At 41.8% G+C, this 21,037-nt stretch overlaps 1 protein-coding gene across 1 annotated transcript in view; it reads left to right on the top strand.

Annotated features, from left to right (window-relative positions):
- Positions 1 to 21,037, top strand: part of LOC137598558 (inactive N-acetylated-alpha-linked acidic dipeptidase-like protein 2) — a 428,247-nt gene that overhangs the window by 252,406 nt on the left and 154,804 nt on the right. Inside the window, exons 10-12 of the mRNA XM_068318829.1 lie at positions 7,656 to 7,748; positions 10,082 to 10,269; positions 12,674 to 12,802. Coding sequence (XP_068174930.1) covers positions 7,656 to 7,748; positions 10,082 to 10,269; positions 12,674 to 12,802 — 410 coding nt within the window. The remainder of the gene's footprint in view (positions 1 to 7,655; positions 7,749 to 10,081; positions 10,270 to 12,673; positions 12,803 to 21,037) is intronic.

Below are 21,037 nucleotides of genomic sequence, written 5' to 3'. Positions count from 1 at the left end.
TTTTAAGCCGTAATGTTAGCTCTATATCTAGCATGGATTTATTTGTGTCACTTAGATCTAAATTGTGTGTCAGAGGTCATTCAACCTCTGACAAAGGATTTGTTGGTTGTTGGTGTACACGTAGACCAAGTTAATTTACATCCAGTGGTTTGTAAGGTAAGCTTCTGTTTACAATACAGAATGGATGAAGAAAATTAGAGACAAAAGGAAAAGAGTGAGAGAGATGTAATCTGTCTTCAATCGATAGGCTGCAATCTGACCACTCTTGGGATCCAGCTGCTATTTGTTTCCATCTGTCTATCTCCCTTTATTTATTCTCCCCTTTAATACCCTTTTCTCCTTATTTTTCTCTTTTAATTTCCATTCAATTAAGGCTGGCTGAATTGACTGGCCGTTGGTTAATTGCTCAGGGACACTCCATGGAGACCGCCAGAGCTTAATGAGATGATGCAGTCGACTTCACAGTGCTTTCAGCACCGCACCAATAAATATGTTCAGTACTTAATTGAAGTCTGTTGGTTTGGTACTACAGTGTTCATAATGTACCATTACTGTAGGCACAGAGACCTGAATTTAGCATACTTCATATTCGTAAACACATTTCCATGGCAGTAAGTTCAGTTTTTAATCATGTCTTGTTGTACATACAAGGTTCTTACAGAACCTCTGGAAAAACACTGAAGATCACTCCAAATAACTGATGAGCAGTTACCCACCCCTAACCCTAACCCTGGATAATACAAGCTGATTGAGCTTTATTATTAACTAACTTGAGTCACATCCATCTGAAAACACTATGAAGCACCACAGGACTATTGCTGTTATTTATATAGATATGAATGTAATGCCCATATCCTGTTGAGATGAAGCCACTATACTATTTTTCACTTAAATGGTGCTGTTGTACTTTTTTTTTTCATTTAATAAAATGTTAAATGAAGTAAAAATAAAGTCCAGGATTCAACACTGGCAGAGACAAACACTCTTACAGCACAAACTAATATATACTGTATACAGATAGAGCATTATAAATAAAGTGTAGATCAAAAGCGGCTCTACATTTCTTAGTGTCTCCTTTACATTTTTCCATTCCCCCTCTCTCTCTCTCGTTCTTGCTCTGTCCCACTCACAACAAATTCCAAAAGTGAAACTAATTTCCATGGCAATTACATTGCAAGGTATCGGAGGGAGAGATGTGTGAAGCAGAACAACTTGAAATGGCTTTATATAAAGGACTCTCAAGCCCTTTAATTACACCACTATTGATTGCTGTGCGCAGGTTTCCCACATTCACTTACTGCTTTTTTCTTCTCTGCTCTGCATTTAATACCCTGCAGAAAACAGCTCTGAGAAGTTTCTAAATTTACCCCCCAATGAATATGTTTTGGTTCTTTTCATTTTCTATTTATCATACTACAGTGTATAGACAGACACTCTATTCTTCAGTAAAATACCACAATTAGGAAGACCCAGTCATATCCCTATTAATTCAAAAAATATATCAGTTCTACATGTGCATAATCATCAGGCTTAGGAGCTTCTTGTTGCTGGTGTTCTCGGTCTGTTGGAATGGACTCCTACTAAAATGGTAAGAAAAAGAAAAGACAATGCTGTTTTCACCCTGTGAAGACATTGTGAAGACACCAATGAAACCATTCTGCATTAGTCACACAGCTTAGCTGAGGAATACAGTTCCTGTCTCAGTCACGTGACTTCATCCTGCTGCTTCAAATGTTCCCTGACGTAAGAAGCCAAACATGAGTAAAACATGCAAATGAAACTCCGTATTCCAGACTGTCAGCCAGTGGTTGTCACCTGGGTCTCATGCCTCCCACCATAGAAGCTTTGATCTGCTGGCTAGCATTGTTCTAGATTAAATGCTGAGGTTCTCTTTTTCAACTCTTTACCTTTATTACTTCAAAGTAGAAATCTATTGATTCGGTCCACCTTTGTAAATGTCCTGTTAGTCTGAGGGGCATTCCCACTTAAGATGTTCAACAAGCTCCTTGTGCTGACCTTCCCGTATACATGCAGATTGTCTTGGGAGCTTTGGGTCTTTTGCTGCCTCTCTGCCATCCTCAGACACATGGGATGGAATGAAGACGTGCTCTTGTTGTCTTTTATGCATATTGCTCAAAAAAAGTGGCACCCAAATTATATAGATAAATATATGTTCATGATCCCAAACTAGAAACTTCACAAATTCACATTGAACAAATTAAACTCAGGATAAGCAATATATTCTGCATTTTGTGTCCTAAGATTTATGGAAGGACCTCAGCTGTGGAGTAGCCGGCTTGGGAAACTTCATTGCTCAGAGTAAATGGTTCTCAGGAAAGTTCCTCATACGGAAATCCCTCTAAGACAGCTCATGAAACTCTCTGACCAAACTCACTCAGATAATCTTTCCTTCAGGTGCAGTTAAGTGTGATAATTTCACTTAAATACTGACATTGCAAGGAGATATTTTAAAGTGGTAATGACATATCGTGATGACATAGCAGATACTAGGGGATGTTTCTTTCAAATATAAAAACATTATCTCATTAGGTTTTTTTTGTTTGTTTATTTTCGCCAGTTTTTTGCCAACTAAACGTACTTGAAGATTCTATACAAATTTTCATTTCATTCTAATATAATTGCTTGTAAAGGCTAAAGTATCTTCGTACACAGTATATACGACAAACTTTAAGGTCCCATATTATGCTTTTTTAATTCATGTCATTCAGCTGCCAGACGTCTAACTACACTGTATTTGAAATATCTTGCCCCAAATTTATCTGTGATCCTCAATTTCTTTGACTGAATATTGATAAAATCACTTCCTCCCCCTAACGCTCGGTGTTAATGGGGCGTGGCTTCTGAACTTTCTATCTCCACACTCCCACCCCCTCTATCAAAACCTCCCTCCCTCCTTGCTTTCAGATGCGCTTTGCTTGCATGAACGCACGCGAACTAGCGTTCCGTCCACATATTCCGTCTACCTACTACATATTTTGCTCTTATTTTCTACGTGTTTGTCTCTCTTGTTGGTACCTGTCGATTTATTTGCGCTGAGCGTAGAGCAAAGATGTTTACCATTGTTTTTTGTTTGCAAATGGGACAAAAACAGTAGCAACGACAACAGATGTTTACACACAAGATGTATGCTGTTTCCCGACAATCATCACGAACAATGAGAGATCACAGGAAGCGAAACTATCGCGATCTCAAGCGTTTGAGTACTTCACATTGAACTGACTGTTGAGGGCCGTCCCTATTTTCCCTATTCTGCATCCTCTAACCTACAGTGAGGAAAATGCAGGGGTATTACATCCTGTAATGGATGCAGAGTCAGTGACTTCTATCTCAGTCAGATTACTGGTTTGGCCTCGACTTCTTACAACACAGCTGGAGCAGCAGAAGCAGCTACCATAGCCTGAACACCCCCCCCCCCCTACACACACACACACACACACACACACACACCTGACTAGAGCGGGGCTAATTAGTTAGCCAAATGCTAGCTGACTTCAACAGTTTGTGAGGACCTTTCAGTGTGTAGCGCTGAGCTAGGACGTTACCATACAATGCTACCGTAGCCTGAACGAACTCCCCCTCGGGGATGACCACACCCTTGGACATGTCAAACAATCAATATCGTGAAACACTCTGTCCAATCACAGAGCACAATTTATTACATCACAAATTGCGCTCTAGCAAAATCTGATTGTTTTGATTCAGTCTGGGCCATGAATTCCTAAAAGTCCAAATATTTATTCATGCATGAAGCCTTTGTTTACTAGATTGTAGGAGTTGGTAGGGTTAGTTGGACCACTATGTATATGTAGAGACCTGAAAAAATGTGATTTTCATAATAGGACCCTTTAAAGTGGTGATGACATAGCATGATGACATAGCAGAAACTAGGGGACGTTTCTTTCAACTATAAAAACAGTATGTCGGTATTTTTTTTTTGTCTGTTTATTTTCACTAGTTTTTTGCCAACTAAATGTACTTGAAGATTCTATAAAAAAATTTCATTTCAGTAGACGTGTCCATACATGAAATACAATTCCTTGTAAAGTAAAGGCTATAGAATCTTCTTACACAGTATTGTAGGACAAACTTTAACATTTTGCCTTTGGCTCTTATGTCCACAGTAATTCAATTTAAAGAATATTTTCTGGATAACTGGAGCCTTTTTGATGGACTTCTGTGAATTTCCTAACACGGACACCTTACTAGAAGCAGTAGGGTTCCTTCGCAGTGAGCAGAGCCAGCTAGGGTTGTAGAGGAATATAATTAGGATTCCTCCCTATGGAGACTTTGGTGAATGTTTGACTGGGAGAAAAACTCGAGGTGCACTCGGAAGTCATTAAAGGGATTACATAGGTTATCTGGTCTGAAGGCGCCTGGGGATTCCCAAGGAAGAACTGGAAGACATTACTAGGGAGAGGGCGGTCTAGAACCCCCTTCTAGATGTGCTGCAAGTGGAAGAAAATGGATGGAGAAATATCTTGTTGATTTCTGTTAATGTTTTCAGAAAATATACTATATGTTGTGCTATTCATTTGAGCAGACAGACATCTTGTTTAAACTATGCAAATGTGTTGCATGTTACTGCGGAATTGCCTGTATGGTAAGTCACACTCCTGTTTGCAAGATAATTCATCAACTCTATCATTTGGAATGGTAAACAAATAAATACATAAACTGATAAACTGAACGTAACACTTTTGTTCATATAATTTAGTCTGATACGTCTACAAGTCAGGACCCATCCTACCATTGAGATATACTGTATATACAGTATATGAGACATTTCCAAAGAGAGGTCATGCAATCTCTCAGGAAGGTAGAAGCTACAATAATAAATGTTCTCCCTTTTTGTCTATCATAAAAATCAGACACTTGCCTCAGTACCTGTGTATTTTCATAAACTTAAGTCATCATCACCTCGTAATGTGGAGGCAGTCCTATCTATAAACCCATTCATCATCTAGTACAATTGCTCTATGACAAATCCACCCCACTGCTCTCTGCATACGTCTGCAGCGTGAAAACCCAAACTGTCCAGATGACCCAACCCTGCTGTAAAGCCAAAGTCATTTGTGCCAGTGTCAAATATGATGAATGGGTAGTGAATTTCTTAAATGTATTACATAGCAAAGAAAAAGGAAGGATGGGGACATGCAGAAGAAATGGTGCAGAGTGGGGGGAAATGGGTTTCGTTCGGGCTGTGTTGTACTTAGGGGACCTCTGTCTACACACAGCTTGAGCCTCTGCTTCACATCTTCACTGGCACAACATCTGTATTTCCCTGTGATGTCCCACCACCAGCGCCCCTAGAGCTCACAACCACCCAGCAAGGCAGCAGAGCTGGCAGACACAGCGTCAGTGACTGCTCTGTCAGTGTGTCTGCTTTCTTTTGTCAGACTAGATGAAGCATGGCTATGCTAGTAGCTGGTGGTGTAAACTAATCCTGTCTATCTTTTTTTTAATTGATTGATTGATTGTAAGAGAGCATTCTAACTCAACACCACATTTTTTACTCACCGTAATCCAATGGAATGTCAGGGAAATATTCTTAGTCCACAAAACGTTTCAGGAGTATTACTTCCAGTACAACTGCCTCTCTCTATCTGTGACCCTGTCCTCAACTTCATTTAATTTCTTTTCCACCCAACCGCTCAAGGCAGATGTCCGCCCAAAAGAGTCTGGGTCCTGCCCGGAGTTTCTTCCTCAAAGAAGGTGTTTTACCCTGCAGCTGTCACTTATGCTTGCTCTGGAGGGTTCAGTTGAGTTTTTCTGCCTGTTAAAGTGCTTTGAAATGTCTATTACCATGATTAAGGGCTATGTAAATAAAATTTGATGATGATGATGAAGATGGGAACTTGTGGCGCAGTGGGTGGTGCTGTCGCCGCAGAGCAAGGCAATTCCTGGTTCGAGTCCTGCCCTGTGCGGAGTTGCCTGCTCTGTGCAGGCAATTTGATGATACTAAATTGCCCATAGGTGTGAGTGTTTGCGTGCATATAATCTGTTCACCTGTGACTCTGATGCACTGGCGTTGCACTCGGACTGTAGCCTGTCTCAAGCCCCCAGTCAGTGGGGATAGGCTCCAGCAACCCACAACAGTGGATGAAGCAGGTATTTGATGATGAATGAATGAAGATGGGAACTTGTTTTAAAACATGAAAAAACCAACCTATGCCAAAACCAGCGTGCACATATCAATCCTACTGAAAAGTGAAAACCAGAGATCCCAAAGTGACTGGAACAGATAACATGTAGCTAAACCCTAAATGTTTGCCTCTAAGCTTAACGCAGTCTGCCTGGGGGGCCAAAAACCAAGAGGTGTGTAGACTGGCTGACCTTACTTAGACATGTGTTCACTACGTCATGTCACAGAACATTTTAAGTTTTCAAAAGTGTGTAAACAATTTTTAATCAATCTGGGATCTCAGGTCTCATGCTGTACAACCTACAGTAAATGGATCTGGGTTTTTTGTGATTAAAATCTTCTTATGTTGTTTCAGAGAATGTTGTAACATCATTTTGCTGTAAAGCTACAGAAACAGTATGAAGAATAAGAAACTACATAAATCTGCGTATTATCATGAGGGAGAGTACGTAACATGAGAATTTTAATTTGGGCAGACAGTAGCTGAGTCCACTAAGCCTTGGGCTGGGGACCGGATGGTCACCGGCTCAAAACATTTGCACTGGGAGCTGGCAGTGGGAGGTGTCAGTTAACCTCTTGAGCACTGCCGAGGTGCCCTTGACCAAGACATCGCCCCCTCACAAGCTGCTCATGGTGCACCCCACATGAGAGCTGTATGATATATGTGTGTGTGAATATGTATAGTGGAAAAAAAGTAATTTCCCTACTGGAATCATTAATGCATTGGTTATTATTAGTATTAGTTTTATAATTTTGGGTGGACTGTTCAACATTTCCACATTTTCATTCTGGGTTTGTGGAAGGAACTGAGTTTTTCTTAAACAGCATAGCGGGAAACCTTCACATTGAGCAAAATACTCTGTCAATATATTTCATTTGCTGTCTTTAATGGAAAAGTCAAACTGCTCACGCATCTTACTTCAGACTTACATGGAGTAAAATGATGAAACATCATCTTAACTGAAGAAAATTGCATATGGAAGCAATAAAAGCAGTGCTGCTGTCTCCTACCCAACATTTTTGTGGCATATTATTAGCATATAAACATAATCAGCAGGAGGAGGAGCTGAGATATAATCACATGTATGGAACAGAGTGAAGGGTAGAATCAGTGCTGTGTAAAAACTAACCTGTTGGTTCAACTCTGCACCCTCCATTTGATTCGTGTGCTTTTTAATACGAGGCGTCTCACACTGAGGAAGACTCTAATTTAGCAGCACTTTCCACTGATTTGTTTGCTTTGTTGCAGTCAGCAGCATCTCTGACGGAGCCCCGGAGGCATCTGGTTTCACTCTCATACCGACTCTCTCTGGGCGATTACCAAACCAAGAACAGTATCCTCCGGTTTCAGGACAGCAGCCACAAACGAGGATTTAATATCACACAAATAAAGTCAAACTAGGAAAACTGTATTAATTCTATAAAGGGAGTTTGAAAATGGTATTTCTTTACCAATGTGACGACTCAAAATCTGATTTTCCTTTTAATCTAGAACGAAAGAAGATCACTCTGACTGTCAGAAACCAACTGTCCTACAAGAAAATCTACAATGTTTTGGGATACCTGAAAGGAAAGAGGAACCCAGGTGGGTACAGATGTTAAAAGGTTTGTCCTTAAAGCATGCCATGTTGTCTCGGTAGCTCAGTACCTTATGTTAGACTAAAATCAATACATAGGTAAACAGTAAGGATGAAAACAATGGTTGACATCTGTTCTGCTACTCTCACGCGTGACATCTGGACCAACGACAGAGCAAGTTGGAAACCTCCAAAGGAATGGAAACCGTACGAACTTAAACAAAACTATTAATAGGCCGAGACAACTTGACTTTGGCCCACTCAAAATTGAAATCCCAGTGCAGACCATGACTCCTTTATTTCAAGTCAGATCGTCCTCATTATGACCAATTCATTTCATGAGTGACTAATGAACAAGACACTCAAATTATCCACAAAGAAATGCCTAAAATGTTCTGGAAGTGAAAAACTGGGATGTGCTTCAGACGGATCTGCTCTTTCCTCCATTGCCAGGCCTCCGGTGTGGTGTCAGCTCAGGACAGTTCCAAATATATGATGTGTCTTTAATGTTTAAACGGCAGCCCGGTCCCTTCTGCTCAGCTGGCTTTGCCCTTATCCTTTTTAATTGTCATTCTGCGGAGGACACCCTTGTTCTTGTCCTTGCCTCTCTTCCACAGTCCTCCTCTCCCTCTAGCTGTACCAGTGTTTCTCTACTCTACCTGTCCTGCCCAGTCAGTGGTGGAAAATTACCCAGCTGATTTACAGTGTGATATTAGGCAGCCATAATGGCCCACTAAAGCACATAATATGAACCACAAATCTCTGGGAGGAGCGACACTTTAACTGGTTGTTGGCGTTTGATCATATGTCTGTTCCACACCAGTATATCTCCCTGAAACAAAATTAATATTTATGCACAGTTCCAAGGGTTTTAAATTTGCTAGCTCTCAGAAATGACTATTTTGGATAAATCTGTATGTGCAAACAATGATGAAATGAATGCTTTACTTTAACATACAGTTAAAAACCCATGTGAGGCAGGGTTCTCAGCGCTACTTCTTTGGTCTGCATTGCTTTCTAGGTTAGTTTAATATTAGAAGGAACTCCATAAGGAGCTCTGAAAAGAAATGTCATCGACTCAGTCTATAGATCCATACTGAAGCCAAATTCATAAAAAATATCATTAAAAATTGTCCAGATGTCACTTTTTCTGCCCTGGAAATGTTGGGACAGTGCGAACAGTTCAGGATTAGTAGAGGAGTTTTTATTTCTCTGGCCTTCTGTGATTGGTCCCGGCTTGACCGTTGGACCTGAGCTTTTCAAATCATAGGAAATTATTGTTTCCTAATTTAACATAATTTCTAGTATTTATAATAAAGTTAATAAATACTATATTCAGTCATTCGGGATGGGCGTCTGAATGGACACAGACCTTCATAGAACACCCATAAGGCAGGGCCTCTCAATTTAATCATTGAATGATTCAGTTTATTGATGAGACATTTAATTGCATTACAAATGGACTGAAAAGCAAGTGGGAATTATTTTGATTTCAGTGAGAACAAAATACCAAGAGTGGCCACTGCATCCCAACTGTACATGACTTTTGAATGCAAACTGTTCTGCTTCTGACATTAACCCCAGCTAAATAAAATCCCACCAGTGACTTCCACAAGCCTTAGTCAGTGCCTGCTGAACCGCTAATGATTTGTCCGGGCCTGAGGGCAGCGAGAACACAATGTTGTATTATGGTTTTCTTATAAATGCTTCATTTAATTTGCAGTGTGTTAATCCCTGTAGAACAATAAATAGAACCACGTATTGCATTAAAGAAATAGAGGAAATTGCACTTTCACATTTGACTGATTCAAAGCAGTTTACAGTAATGGTTGATTTACCCTGGAAGCTGTGCAATAACATGTTGTCAGCTTGTGCGGCTAAGCTAGCAGGCTTCTCTAAGCACCTCTTTTCTCAAACAAAGTCATCAGCGCCCCGTGTTGAGTGAGGAGCTTCGCTCTGTTCTTCTTCTTGCCTGCAGGAAACCATGTTGTGCATCCATTCTCCACTCTCTGTCCTTGTAGAGAGTGTGAGGCGTACAAAGAAGCCTGGAGCGCTCATGTTTATCTGTGCCTGTCTGAGTGTGTGCATGGAAGAGGATTATTTTGTGCCACTTTTACTGAGCTGTAGCATCACACAATTTTATTTTATGTATTTAGAGATGAATACAGAATTAGATTTTTAATTACGTTTATAACTTATCATGCGACTTCAAACAACCTCTCTCTCTCTGTGTTTGCTGACTAACCACAAATTTAAAATCTCAAACAAAAGTCCTTCTGTGTTTATTTAGTATTTATTTATGTATTTATTTGTTTGAAAAAGGGTTTCTATGGTTTTTCAGATCGCTACGTGCTGGTTGGCAGTCGCCATGACAGCAACCAAGGTGGAGGGGCTTCAGCTATTATGAACCAGCTCATCGCTGCCCTGACAGAGCAGACCAAACAAGGATGGGTTCCTGACCGCACCACTGTCTTTTGCTCCTGGGGAGGTTCAGCCCTGGGGGGCATTGGGTCCTATGAGTGGGGAAAGGTCAGTGAGAGCTAGAGCTGCTTTACCAAACGCTTACGGGTAAGAAGGCTAATGGTTTGAGCTGAGTCAGATTAAAGACAACCAAACAAAAAGTAATGTATATAGTAGAAGTACTGTACATAGTGGCAGCAGATGTGTTACTTCACACCATAATACAGTTCTATGCCTACATTGAGGAAAACTAAGCAGCTAAGAGCCAGAATACTGTAGATAGATAGATGGATAGAGAGTCAACAGAGGCTGTTCTCAATTGTTGCATCTGAATTATAAAATTTGAGAGAAGCACCAAACCTGCATTGGTTTAAACCCAGAGGGTCAACACTGCAACACGTTGATGACAGGGTTTGTAGGAATGCACAGACTGGACTGGTTGGAACGGTCTAACGCATGGAGAGACCTATTGATTAGGACTAATGGAAGTAATGGATGTGGTAATTAACTCGGAGCCAGTGCAGTTACTTAAGGGGCGGTGCTTACAAATGTCTTTCATTCACTTTCAATACCCACTTCATACGCTCTCTGGGTCACAGGGTTGCTGGAGCCTGTCCCAGCGGACTTGGGTTAGGGGAGGGGTAAGAGTAGGGTTAGAGTTAGGGTTAGGGTAGGGTTAGGGTTAGGGTAGAGTAAGGTTAGGGCTAGGGTTAGGGTAGAGTAGGGTTAAGGTAGAGTAGGGTTAGGGTTAGGTAGGGTACACCCTGGGCGTGACACCAGTGCACCATGGAGCCACATACAGCCAGACTACCTCGCACGCACACAGTCACAGGGTTAGGGTAGAATAGGGTTAGGGTTAGGGTAGAGTAGGGCTAGGGTAGAGTAGGGTTAGGGTAGAGTAGGGTTAGGGTAGAGTAGGGTTAGGGTAGAGTAGGGTTAGGGTTAGGGTTAGGCAGGGTACACCCCGGGCGAGACACCAGTACACCATGGAGCCACATACAACCAGACTACCTTGCACGCACACACTCACTCTTACAGTCAATGTGAGACCGGTCAATCAACCTGAAGTGTATGTTTCTGGAGGTGGGAGGAAGCCGGAGAACCCAGAGAGAACCTACAGAGACACAGGGAGAACATGCAAACTCCACACAGAGCAGAGAGTTTGCATGTTTGCATGATCATTCCCCTAATGGAGTGCTGGATTGAAGACACTCTCTGTTTGGCTGTTAAGTCATATTGACCTTATCAGTGAAGTTTGGGCTTCAGATATTAGACACCAACTTACTGCTGTGCAGGAAACCAGGCAGGACCACTGTGTTTTTCTTGTGGGGAGGCTCACTGCTGGAAATTATCGGGTACAATGAGGAGGGGAAGAGTCACCAAGCACAGGACAATCTACTGAGTGAGGAAAGACCAAAGACAGCCTTAACAAGGAACCTTCAGGCTGGGTCAAAGAAAAGGATCTATCTCTGCAATAGATTTGCAGAACAGATTATCAGAGTAGATATGACAGAATTGCTGATTTACTGAAATGATTAAAAAAAAGTATTTGTAGACTGTGGATCCACATTGTGCCACCTGAGCAGCAGCAGCACTCTGCAGTCAACAAGCTGCAGCCAGTGAGGAAAGGTTGTAGATGTAGGCGATGACATGCAGTACTCTGAAATACTCCCACTCTTAACATGACTGAAGGCCAGGTTATTTAGTTGCAGCTTGCTTTCCAGAGGAATCATTCCTTAAAAGTGGTTGTGCAGTTTTTGACCGATCATCACTACCTCATCCAGGCTCCACGGAGGTGATCAACATCCCAGTCTCTCTATCTGTATGTTTATTTTAATAGTATTGATATTAACGTCAGGCAGCAGAAGTTACCGGCACATAAAGACATGCCTGACTCGCAAAACGTGGAAGAAGAGGAGAGAAACACACCGGGCCGATCAGAGGGTGAAGAACAAGCTGCTGCAGCTGCTGTTCGGTCAGGGCATATTCTGGGGTTGATAGGTTCTCCGTTATGGTTGGTCATTGTCACATAAATCGGCACTTTTGACAAATTATTAGATAATTAGTATAAATATATTTATTCCTTAATAAAAAATGTGTTTGTGCACTCCAAACTGATTTATACCTAATTGAACAAAAAGATGAGCGCTCAGACACTTCGCTGTTAATTTGATGATTTTAAATGAGATTACATTACATTGCAGGCAACGGTAACATAAAATATCATTATTGGAGGGAGACAGGAAAATGATCCTTAGAATTAGAAATGATACTTTCTGTGGTGTTGAGATATGGTCATAATGAAAATTTGATGAGTGAGATGACAGTAATTACAGATATATGATTATTGTGAGTGTTAATGACTTCTTTATTGTGTGTGTGTGTGTGTGTGTGTGTGTGTGTGTGTGTGTGTGTGTGTGTGTGTGTGTGTGTGTGTGTGTGTGTGTGTGTGTGTGTGTGTGTGTGTCCTCAGGAGAACAACGTTGTTCTAGCGAGCAGCGCCGTGGCCTACGTGAGTCTGAACTCTCCTGTTAGAGGAACAGACACCCTCACAGCGACGGCCTCCCCAACGCTGCTGCAGCTCAGCACCGACATACAGAGAGTGAGTACAACCACTGCTGCTAGCATGCTACTTTTAGCATGCCACTGCTAGCATGCTACTGCTAGCATGCTACTTCTAGCAAGCTACTGTTAGCATGCTATTGCTAGCATGCTACTTTTAGCATGCTACTGCTAGCATCCTACTGTTAGCGTGCTACTGCTAGCATGGTGCTGCTAGCGTTTTACTGCTAGCATGCTACTGCTAGTGTGATAATGTTAGCATGTTACTGCTAGCATCCTACTATTAGCATGCTGCTACTAGCATTTTACTTCTAGCGTGCTACTGCTAGTGTGCAACTGTTAGCATGCTACTGCTAGCGTGCTGCTGCTAGTGTGCTACTGGTAACATACTACTCGTAGCATGCTATTGCTAGCATACTACTGTATTTACGTTACTTCTATCATGCTACTGCTAGTGTGCTGCTGCTAGCATGCTACATCTAGCATGCTACTGCTAGCGCTGCCTCTGCTACTTCAGTTACCTCATATGGACCATGAAAGAATTCTGATGTTTTATTGTACAGTAATCCCTGTTCGTATTCGTGCCTCTAGATGCTAGATTCACTACATCGCGGACTTTGGTCGGTAGTCACGTGATACCTCACGTGCATGCTATTGGCTGACAGCATCCAGAGGTGCACTGGGTTCCGAGACTCAAGGCACGTGTCACGATTCCATGTATTAAAGAAACACTAAAAAGTGCTCTAAACAGTCTACCAGAGAGTGGGAAAAGGTAATACAGATAGAAGGAGGTTTAATATCAGTGTGGGGAGGGAACAGAAATGTTTAAATCACCGTAAATAATAACATAAATAGTTCGTCACTGTATTGCGGAATTTCATTTTTGCGGGTCCTGGAACGCGTTAACCGTGACTAACGACAGATTACTGTATCTGCTTTTTGGTCTCTGTTCCCCTCCTTATTTAAACCCATTGATGTTACTTTGAAAGCTACAGATTTTTTCTCTAACTTCTATTCGTCCCTGTTTGGTAACCCAAATGTGTTTTCTGTTCATTCAATCCTTTTAAACCGGCACATAACCTGCTCTCTCCAGCTGCTTTCCTCTTGCAGCACTCAGGTCTGATTCACAAAGTTGCACTTCCGTTGTGAAAACACCTCCCTCAGAACCCGAGGTGACTGACGGCAGTAAATGAAATCTCATCTGATTTTTTTACTGATAAAATTCTAATTTTATTCTAAATTATGGAACTGAAGGTGTCATTCCATTATCTGGTCTTGCCAGTGATTAGAGGTCTGATGTCAACTACAGATTGTTTCATTTAGTTTTGGTTTGGTCCAAAATAGTACAAATACATGATAAAATAAACAGTAAATAAATAAACAATCCGCTTGACACAACACAATGCTTCAGTGATCCAAACTCTGTCTCGGTGTATCTACAAAGGCACAAAACCTGAAGTCACAGCCTGTCTGGGCTTAAAAATACAACTGTTCTACGTATCAAACACCTCATTTAATTTTAGTCAAGTGTATTAATCCCCATAGGGATTAGTCCATTATAGCACACACTGGTAGTTAGTTGTTGTAGTAGTAGAAAAATATAGTGGGGCCGTGAACACATCAGCTGCCTTTGTGGTAGCCGTCATCACCAACTCCACCATCTCTGTGGCAGTCAAAGTGTAAACTCCAGGGATCACTACGGCCTGTCGCACAACACCTGCAATGTTCACACTTTCATCAGTTGCAACTTACAATAAATGGCTCTACTTTGTGCTTCAAATGGCTCTCCAAACCTGCTAAAAGGTCACAAATCCAGTCTGCAAACGTGTTTCTTGTCAGGCTGATATTTGTGAAAGTCTGACACTTTTCAGGGCACAAAATCTCTGCAGTTTTCAGCTGTCGCCACAAATTCAACCTCACTAAATTGTTTTGAAGGCAGTGCAATTCCATTTACCAATAAAAGTATCTGGCTTTCACTGCAGCACCACTAATTTCTGATCACTGATCAGCTATGAGTAAAAACAGACCTGCCAACAAGTCATTAACCTCTTCTCTTCTCTGTTGTCCTTGAAAGAGAGCACTTCTGGCTCTCAGCGGGAGCAGACGTCTTTCTTCTGTCTCCTGTTGTCGCTATCTCTCTAACTTATACCGACTGACTCTCACTGGTTCTCTGCAAAATGAGCAGAGGTTGAGGAAAATCGGAGGATACTCAAGACTAGATGGTCTCTTCTATGAAAGAGTTAAAGAACAAGTTAAAGAGCGACTTTGATAAGTGAAGGAGTGACTTTGATAAAAAGTTGGAGAAAAGCTAAAACCGGTGCTAGATGCCGTGGAAGAAATGAAGGACGAAACGAAGAAAATGCAGAAAGACGTGGATGAAAAAGACCGAAGAATTGTTGTCTCAGAACAGGGACAACAAAGAATGGATGATTGGAACAAATCATTCGTATGAATGATGTGATCATCACTGGAATTAAAACCAAGCTGAGGAATTAAAGAAATGCTGTGTCCAGGGGAGATGAAACTCAGCACAGTGCTGACATCGAGACTCTGGAGCAACAAGTGAGTTCTCAACTGAGGGATCTGGAGATAACTATAGATCCGGACCAGATTGAGACATGTTACCCATTACCATCTGGAGGTAGGAGATCACCTGCAGTGCTGATAAAATTCAACAATCGTAAACACAAGATTGCTCTTCTGAAACAAGGCTTCAAACTGAAAGGAGAAAATGTCTCCATTAATGAGAATCTCACTAAAAAGAATGCTGATATTGCTAAAAAAGCTCGACAACTGAAGAAGAATGGACTGATCGACAACACCTGGACCAACACCTGCAGGATCTTCATCAAAACAAAGGGGCTTTCTCTGGACCAGATGGAAACAATGGTGATCAGGAGTGCAGAGGAGTTGGTGAAATACGAGCAATAAAGACGGAATTGTTACTACACCAGAGATCAGTACAACAGAGTCTCTTCAGTAGTGGGAGCTCTACAACAATTTTGGACACGTCAAGTATTTCATGGAACAATGTAGCCGCAAGAGGACACAAGCCAGTGTCTTATTGTGCCGGTCCCAAGCCCAGATTAATACAGTGGGTTGCGTCAGGAAGGGCATCCAGCGTAAAACTTTTGCCAAATCAAAGATGCGAATCAAACCTATGACTTCCATACCGGATTGGTCGAGGCCCGGATTAACAACGACCGCCATCGGCACTGTTGACCTACAGGACGCCGGTGGAAATTGGATTACTGTTGGTCGAAGAAGGAGAGGAGGAAAGTGTGTTCGCTCGAAGAAAGAGAAGAGGAACACCAAGAGTATAGGACTGAGAGTAGGGACGTTGAATGTTGGAACTATGACAGGAAAAGGTAGAGAGTTGGTTGACATGATGCAGAGGAGGAAGGTAGACATACTGTGTGTCCAGGAGACCAGGTGGAAAGGTAGCAAGGCTAGAAGTTTAGGAGCAGGGTTCAAGTTGTTCTATCATGGTATAGATGGGAAGAGAAATGTAGTAGGAGTTATCTTGAAGGAGGAGTTTGTTAGGAATGTCCTGGAGGTAAAAAGAGTGTCAGATAGAGTGATGAGTCTGAAGCTAGAAATAGAAGGTGTGATGTTCAATGTTGTTAGTGGGTATGCTCCACAGGTAGGATGTGAGCTGGAGGAGAAGGAGACATTCTGGTTGGACTTTGATGAAGTGATGCAGAGCATGCCTAGAAGTGAGAGAGTTGTCATTGGTGCAGACTTCAATGGATATGTTGGTGCAGGAAACAGAGGTGATGAGGATGTGATGGGCAGGTTTGGTATCCAGGAGAGGAACGCAGAAGGACAGATGGTAGTTGACTTTGCAAAAAGGATGGAAATGGCTGTAGTGAATACTTTCTTCCAGAAGAGGCAGGAACATAGGGTGACCTATAAGAGTGGAGGTAGGAGCACACAGGTAGACTACATCTTGTGTAGACGGTGTAATCTGAAGAAGATCAGTGACTGCAAAGTAGTGGTAGGTGAGAGTGTAGCCAAACAGCATAGGATGGTGGTGTGTAGGATGACTCTGGTGGTGAGGAAGATCAAGAGGGCAAAGGCAGAGCAGAAGACGAAATGGTGGAAGCTGAAAAAGAGAGAGTGTTGCATGACTTTTAGTAAAGAGACAGGCTCTGGGTGGCCAGGAGGTGCTTCCAGATGACTGGAAAACTATAACTAATGTGGTGGGACTGCATCAGGGATCAGCTCTGAGCCCCTTCTTGTTGCTATGGTGATGGACAGGCTGACAGACGAGGTTAGACAGGAATCTCCATGGACGATGATGTTTGCAGATGACATTGTGATCAGTAGTGAGAGCAGGGAACAGGTGGAGGAGAAGCTAGAGAGGTGGAGGTTTGTCCTGGAAAGGAGAGGAATGAAGGTTAGCCGCAGTAAGACAGAGTGCATGTGTGTGAATGAGAGGGACCCAAGTGGAAGAGTGAGGTTAGAGGGAGAAGAGATCAAGAAGGTGGAGGATTTGAAGTACTTAGAGTCAACAGTCCAGAGCAATGGAGAGTGTGGAAAAGAGGTGAAGAAGCGTGTCCAGGCAGGATGGAACGGGTGGAGGAAAGTGTCAGGTGTGATGTGTGATAGAAGAGTTTCAGCTAAAATGAAAGGAAAGGTGTACAAAACTTTGGTGAGACCAGCGATGTTGTTTGGTGTAGAGACAGTGTCACTGAGGAAAAGACAGGAGACAGAGCTGGAGGTAGCAGAGATGAAGATGCTGAGGTTCTCTCTGGGAGTGACCAGGAAGGATAGGATCAGGAATGAGTACATCAGAGGGACAGCACATGTTAGAGGTTCTGGAGATAAAGTCAGAGAGGCCAGACTGAGATGGTTTGGACATGTCCAGAGGAGAGATAGTGAATATATTGGTAGAAGGATGCTGAGTTTTGAACTGCCAGGCAGGAGGCCTAGAGGAAGACCAAAGAGGAGGTTTATGGATGTAGTGAAAGAGGACATGAAGGTAGTTGGTGTGAGAGAAGAGGATTCAAAGGACAGGGCTAGATGGAGGAAATTGATTCGCTGTGGTGACCCCTGAAGGGAAAAGCCAAAAGGAGAAGAAGAAGTATTACATGGAACAATTGAAAAATCAACATCATCAATGTCAGAAACATGGACTAATGAACAAAAAAACAAAAACATAGATTTCTGATAACATGGGATACACTTAACTTTGAGACTTTAATGAGCACATTGATATATTTTGACAATATAATAGCATGTACCTGTATGACTGTTAAAGTGGTTAATTCTTGTATAAACACTGTCTGCTGAGGGAGGTTAATATGATCGTTATATTCTTGTTGAACACTGGCAAGGTCAACTTCTTGTTTTGACTATCCATGATGTTACAAACCTTGTGTTCCTAGGAGGAATTAAACATGGTTATACTCTAGGGCAAAAGACTAATATCTGAAAGTGGATCAGGGTATGAACATTTGTCAAAAGTCAATGGATGAACTGGTTGAAAACTTTTAATGTCTGAGTTTGTTGATTACATATTCTAATGAGAGATATTTGTTGATTCTGGGGGACGGGGATTTCACAGACCTATTGACTTCTACCCATCAGCCCTTTTTTTTCAGATGTGGTTGATGTTGTAAATGTAACGAAGGAGTGAAGTCTCTATTATTAACATGTCAGAAAAAAATAATACAAAATAAATAAAAGTTCTTGCAGTTTTTTCGCATGAGGTGTGTCATCCTGGCGCTAAAGTTTCCGTTACGTCACCTGTTGTGACCCAACACCCAAAACACAAGTTTCTCATTCACTTCCACAAATAAATAGGATGGAGACCACTTTTTCTTCACTCTGCATCCATTTCTTTCTTGATTGAGACATTTCAGCAATTAGAGTGTGGAATGATCAAAATAGAAGATGCTAAACTCGTACAGTTGACTGCTGCCCTCGTTCAGCTCACACACCATGTTTTTTTACATGGTGTGTCTCCGTTCAGTCGTTCACCTCACAACACTTCCTCTCTACAACACGACGGCGTGGCGTTAACACGATAACAACACTAACATGGTAACAAACGGGTGACTGTTCTCTGAAGAACGTCTCCTGTTCTTTGAGGAGGAGGAAGACACTTAGAATATGATTTAAATAAACTTTAGTCTCACCCCATCCCACTCTTCATGTTCACACACACTGCTGTGGCCATTCTACTGATTAAGTAGCAGTTTTATGATTCAGCCTCCCAAACTGTCTCTTTATTCCAACCTGGGGGTGTTTTGCAGCTATATTCAACCCTCGCAGACATCTTCTTCCAAAGTTTCCTCATTCCTTTAAACTTTGAAAACTTTTGCCTCTTGAAAGAAAAACACACCTAACCGTCACTCTCATTCCCTTCTTCCGCCTCCGCCGCCGCCTCCTCCTCCTCCTTTTTTTTTGTTTTTGCACTTCTCCCTTAAGCGCTACAGGCCCTTATCTACATCTCTCCTTCCTCTATCACTGGTTAATCCCCTCTTTCATCAGCAGCGAGCAGGCACCCCCCACCCCCTCATCTCCTTCATTAAAACTTCCTCCTCACCTCTCGTTTGCTTTTAAATTCTCTTCTCCTGGGGTTGGTATTTTTATTTGTCTGTAGGATCCATATCCATCCTCAGGAAAGGTTGATGTTCCTACTGGACGAATGGGCTGGTCCGGGGGGGTCAGCAGCGGGCAGATAGTACTACACATTGTCCCTTTACTGCCCTGCCTGATCATAAAGCTACTAATTAGTGGGAAATGGTCCAGAGCGTCTGTGACATTCAGCTGCAGCCTCGACCAAAGCATTTAAACGCCTTCTGATGTTCATTCACACAATTACTTCATAGGAAGTGTTCAGCTATGTACAACTTCATGGAGATCTATCAAGCCAAGCGTTATGTTGACTTTTGCGTGCTCATAGCAGCGACTCCAGCTCCTCTGTGAGGGTTATATAAGCTGAACGCTCTGGCTGTGGAAATAGTTTTAAAAGAGAACCGACAGGAGTTTGTGTCCAGCATCCTCCTTTTCCATCCTGCAGAGTAATTACTCAAATCAACAGTCTCTTCCCTTCACATCTTGCCTCCTAGCATGTGACTACATGTTTCTACGTGTGCCCACTTACCTTAATAGCCCTATAGGTGGTTCATTGTTCTGTAAAGCTGCCTTTGGTTCAGAATAGCCATATGTTAAAGACAGTTTATCACTCACAAGATGATAATTACATCTTCCACAGAGGAGAAGGTGTATGACAAGCCAGGTTTGTTTGTCTGTGTCTTCAGGTCTGTTTTGGGGAGGGACGGTCCAGCATGAAACAGGGTGTTTGTTCTTGTTCTGTTTTGTTCAGTCATTTTTGTGACTTTAATTAATATTTAATGACAATTAATATCATTTTAGGATCCCAGATGGCCGAAACGCAAATTATATTGTTCATGGTATTTGAATCAGGGGGGCACAGTGGTGCAGGTAGCACTGTCACGTCACAGCCAGAAGGTTCCGGGTGTGCGTCTTTTAAAATCTGTTACTTTTCACATACTTTACTAAACTCCTTCATAAATAATACTTTACACATCTATCCCAATCACTTTATATGGAATATTTTATAAGGTTGAGTTGTTTAAAAAATAAAAAAAAACATTGTGTCCTTTCCAAAGAAATAATTGCAATGACAGAGTTCAGATGCACACGTTGTCCTGGGCTTATTGTAATTGATAACAAGTGATGCTGTAACTATGCATCAAAAAACTGTTAAATAATACATGACACTGCTGTCAGTATAAAGTATTATATTTGAATTTTCCTGTTGTAAAAAGAACTGCCAACATGTCAATACATATGTCAGTACTGATGTCCCTGACTACTGATATCACATTCTGAAGGATTTTAAAGACTGAGCCAGTGGTCTGTCAGTCAGGTTGTGTCTGCATCAAGTCACTCTTCCGTCTTTAGGCTTTTGAATAAAGAAACAATGATCAGGTACCACCTTTCATTAATCGTTGTGTTAATTGAGTTAATCAAGGTAAACATCTGCTGGCACTAGAGCTGTTATCTAGTGCAAAAAAAAGGCGTTAATAGCATTACAAGAGGCAGCTTGATGCAGATATGTTGTTTCTGTATCCTTCATGCATTCTGAGGAATGTCATTGTGTTTTCCTCATTCTGCATAGATCTTGCTTTCATTCATTACAGTATTTTCTCTCAGTGGTACAGCTTGTACGTCTGACTCATGTCGATCCAGATATACTCATTCTGTCTGTTTCCATAGATTATCTCCTCACAGTCATCCA

The sequence above is a fragment of the Antennarius striatus genome, chromosome 7, assembly GCF_040054535.1.
Source record: "Antennarius striatus isolate MH-2024 chromosome 7, ASM4005453v1, whole genome shotgun sequence".
In the NCBI taxonomy this organism is placed as follows: Eukaryota; Metazoa; Chordata; class Actinopteri; order Lophiiformes; family Antennariidae; genus Antennarius; species Antennarius striatus.
This window is presented reverse-complemented; position numbering and strand designations above follow the sequence as displayed.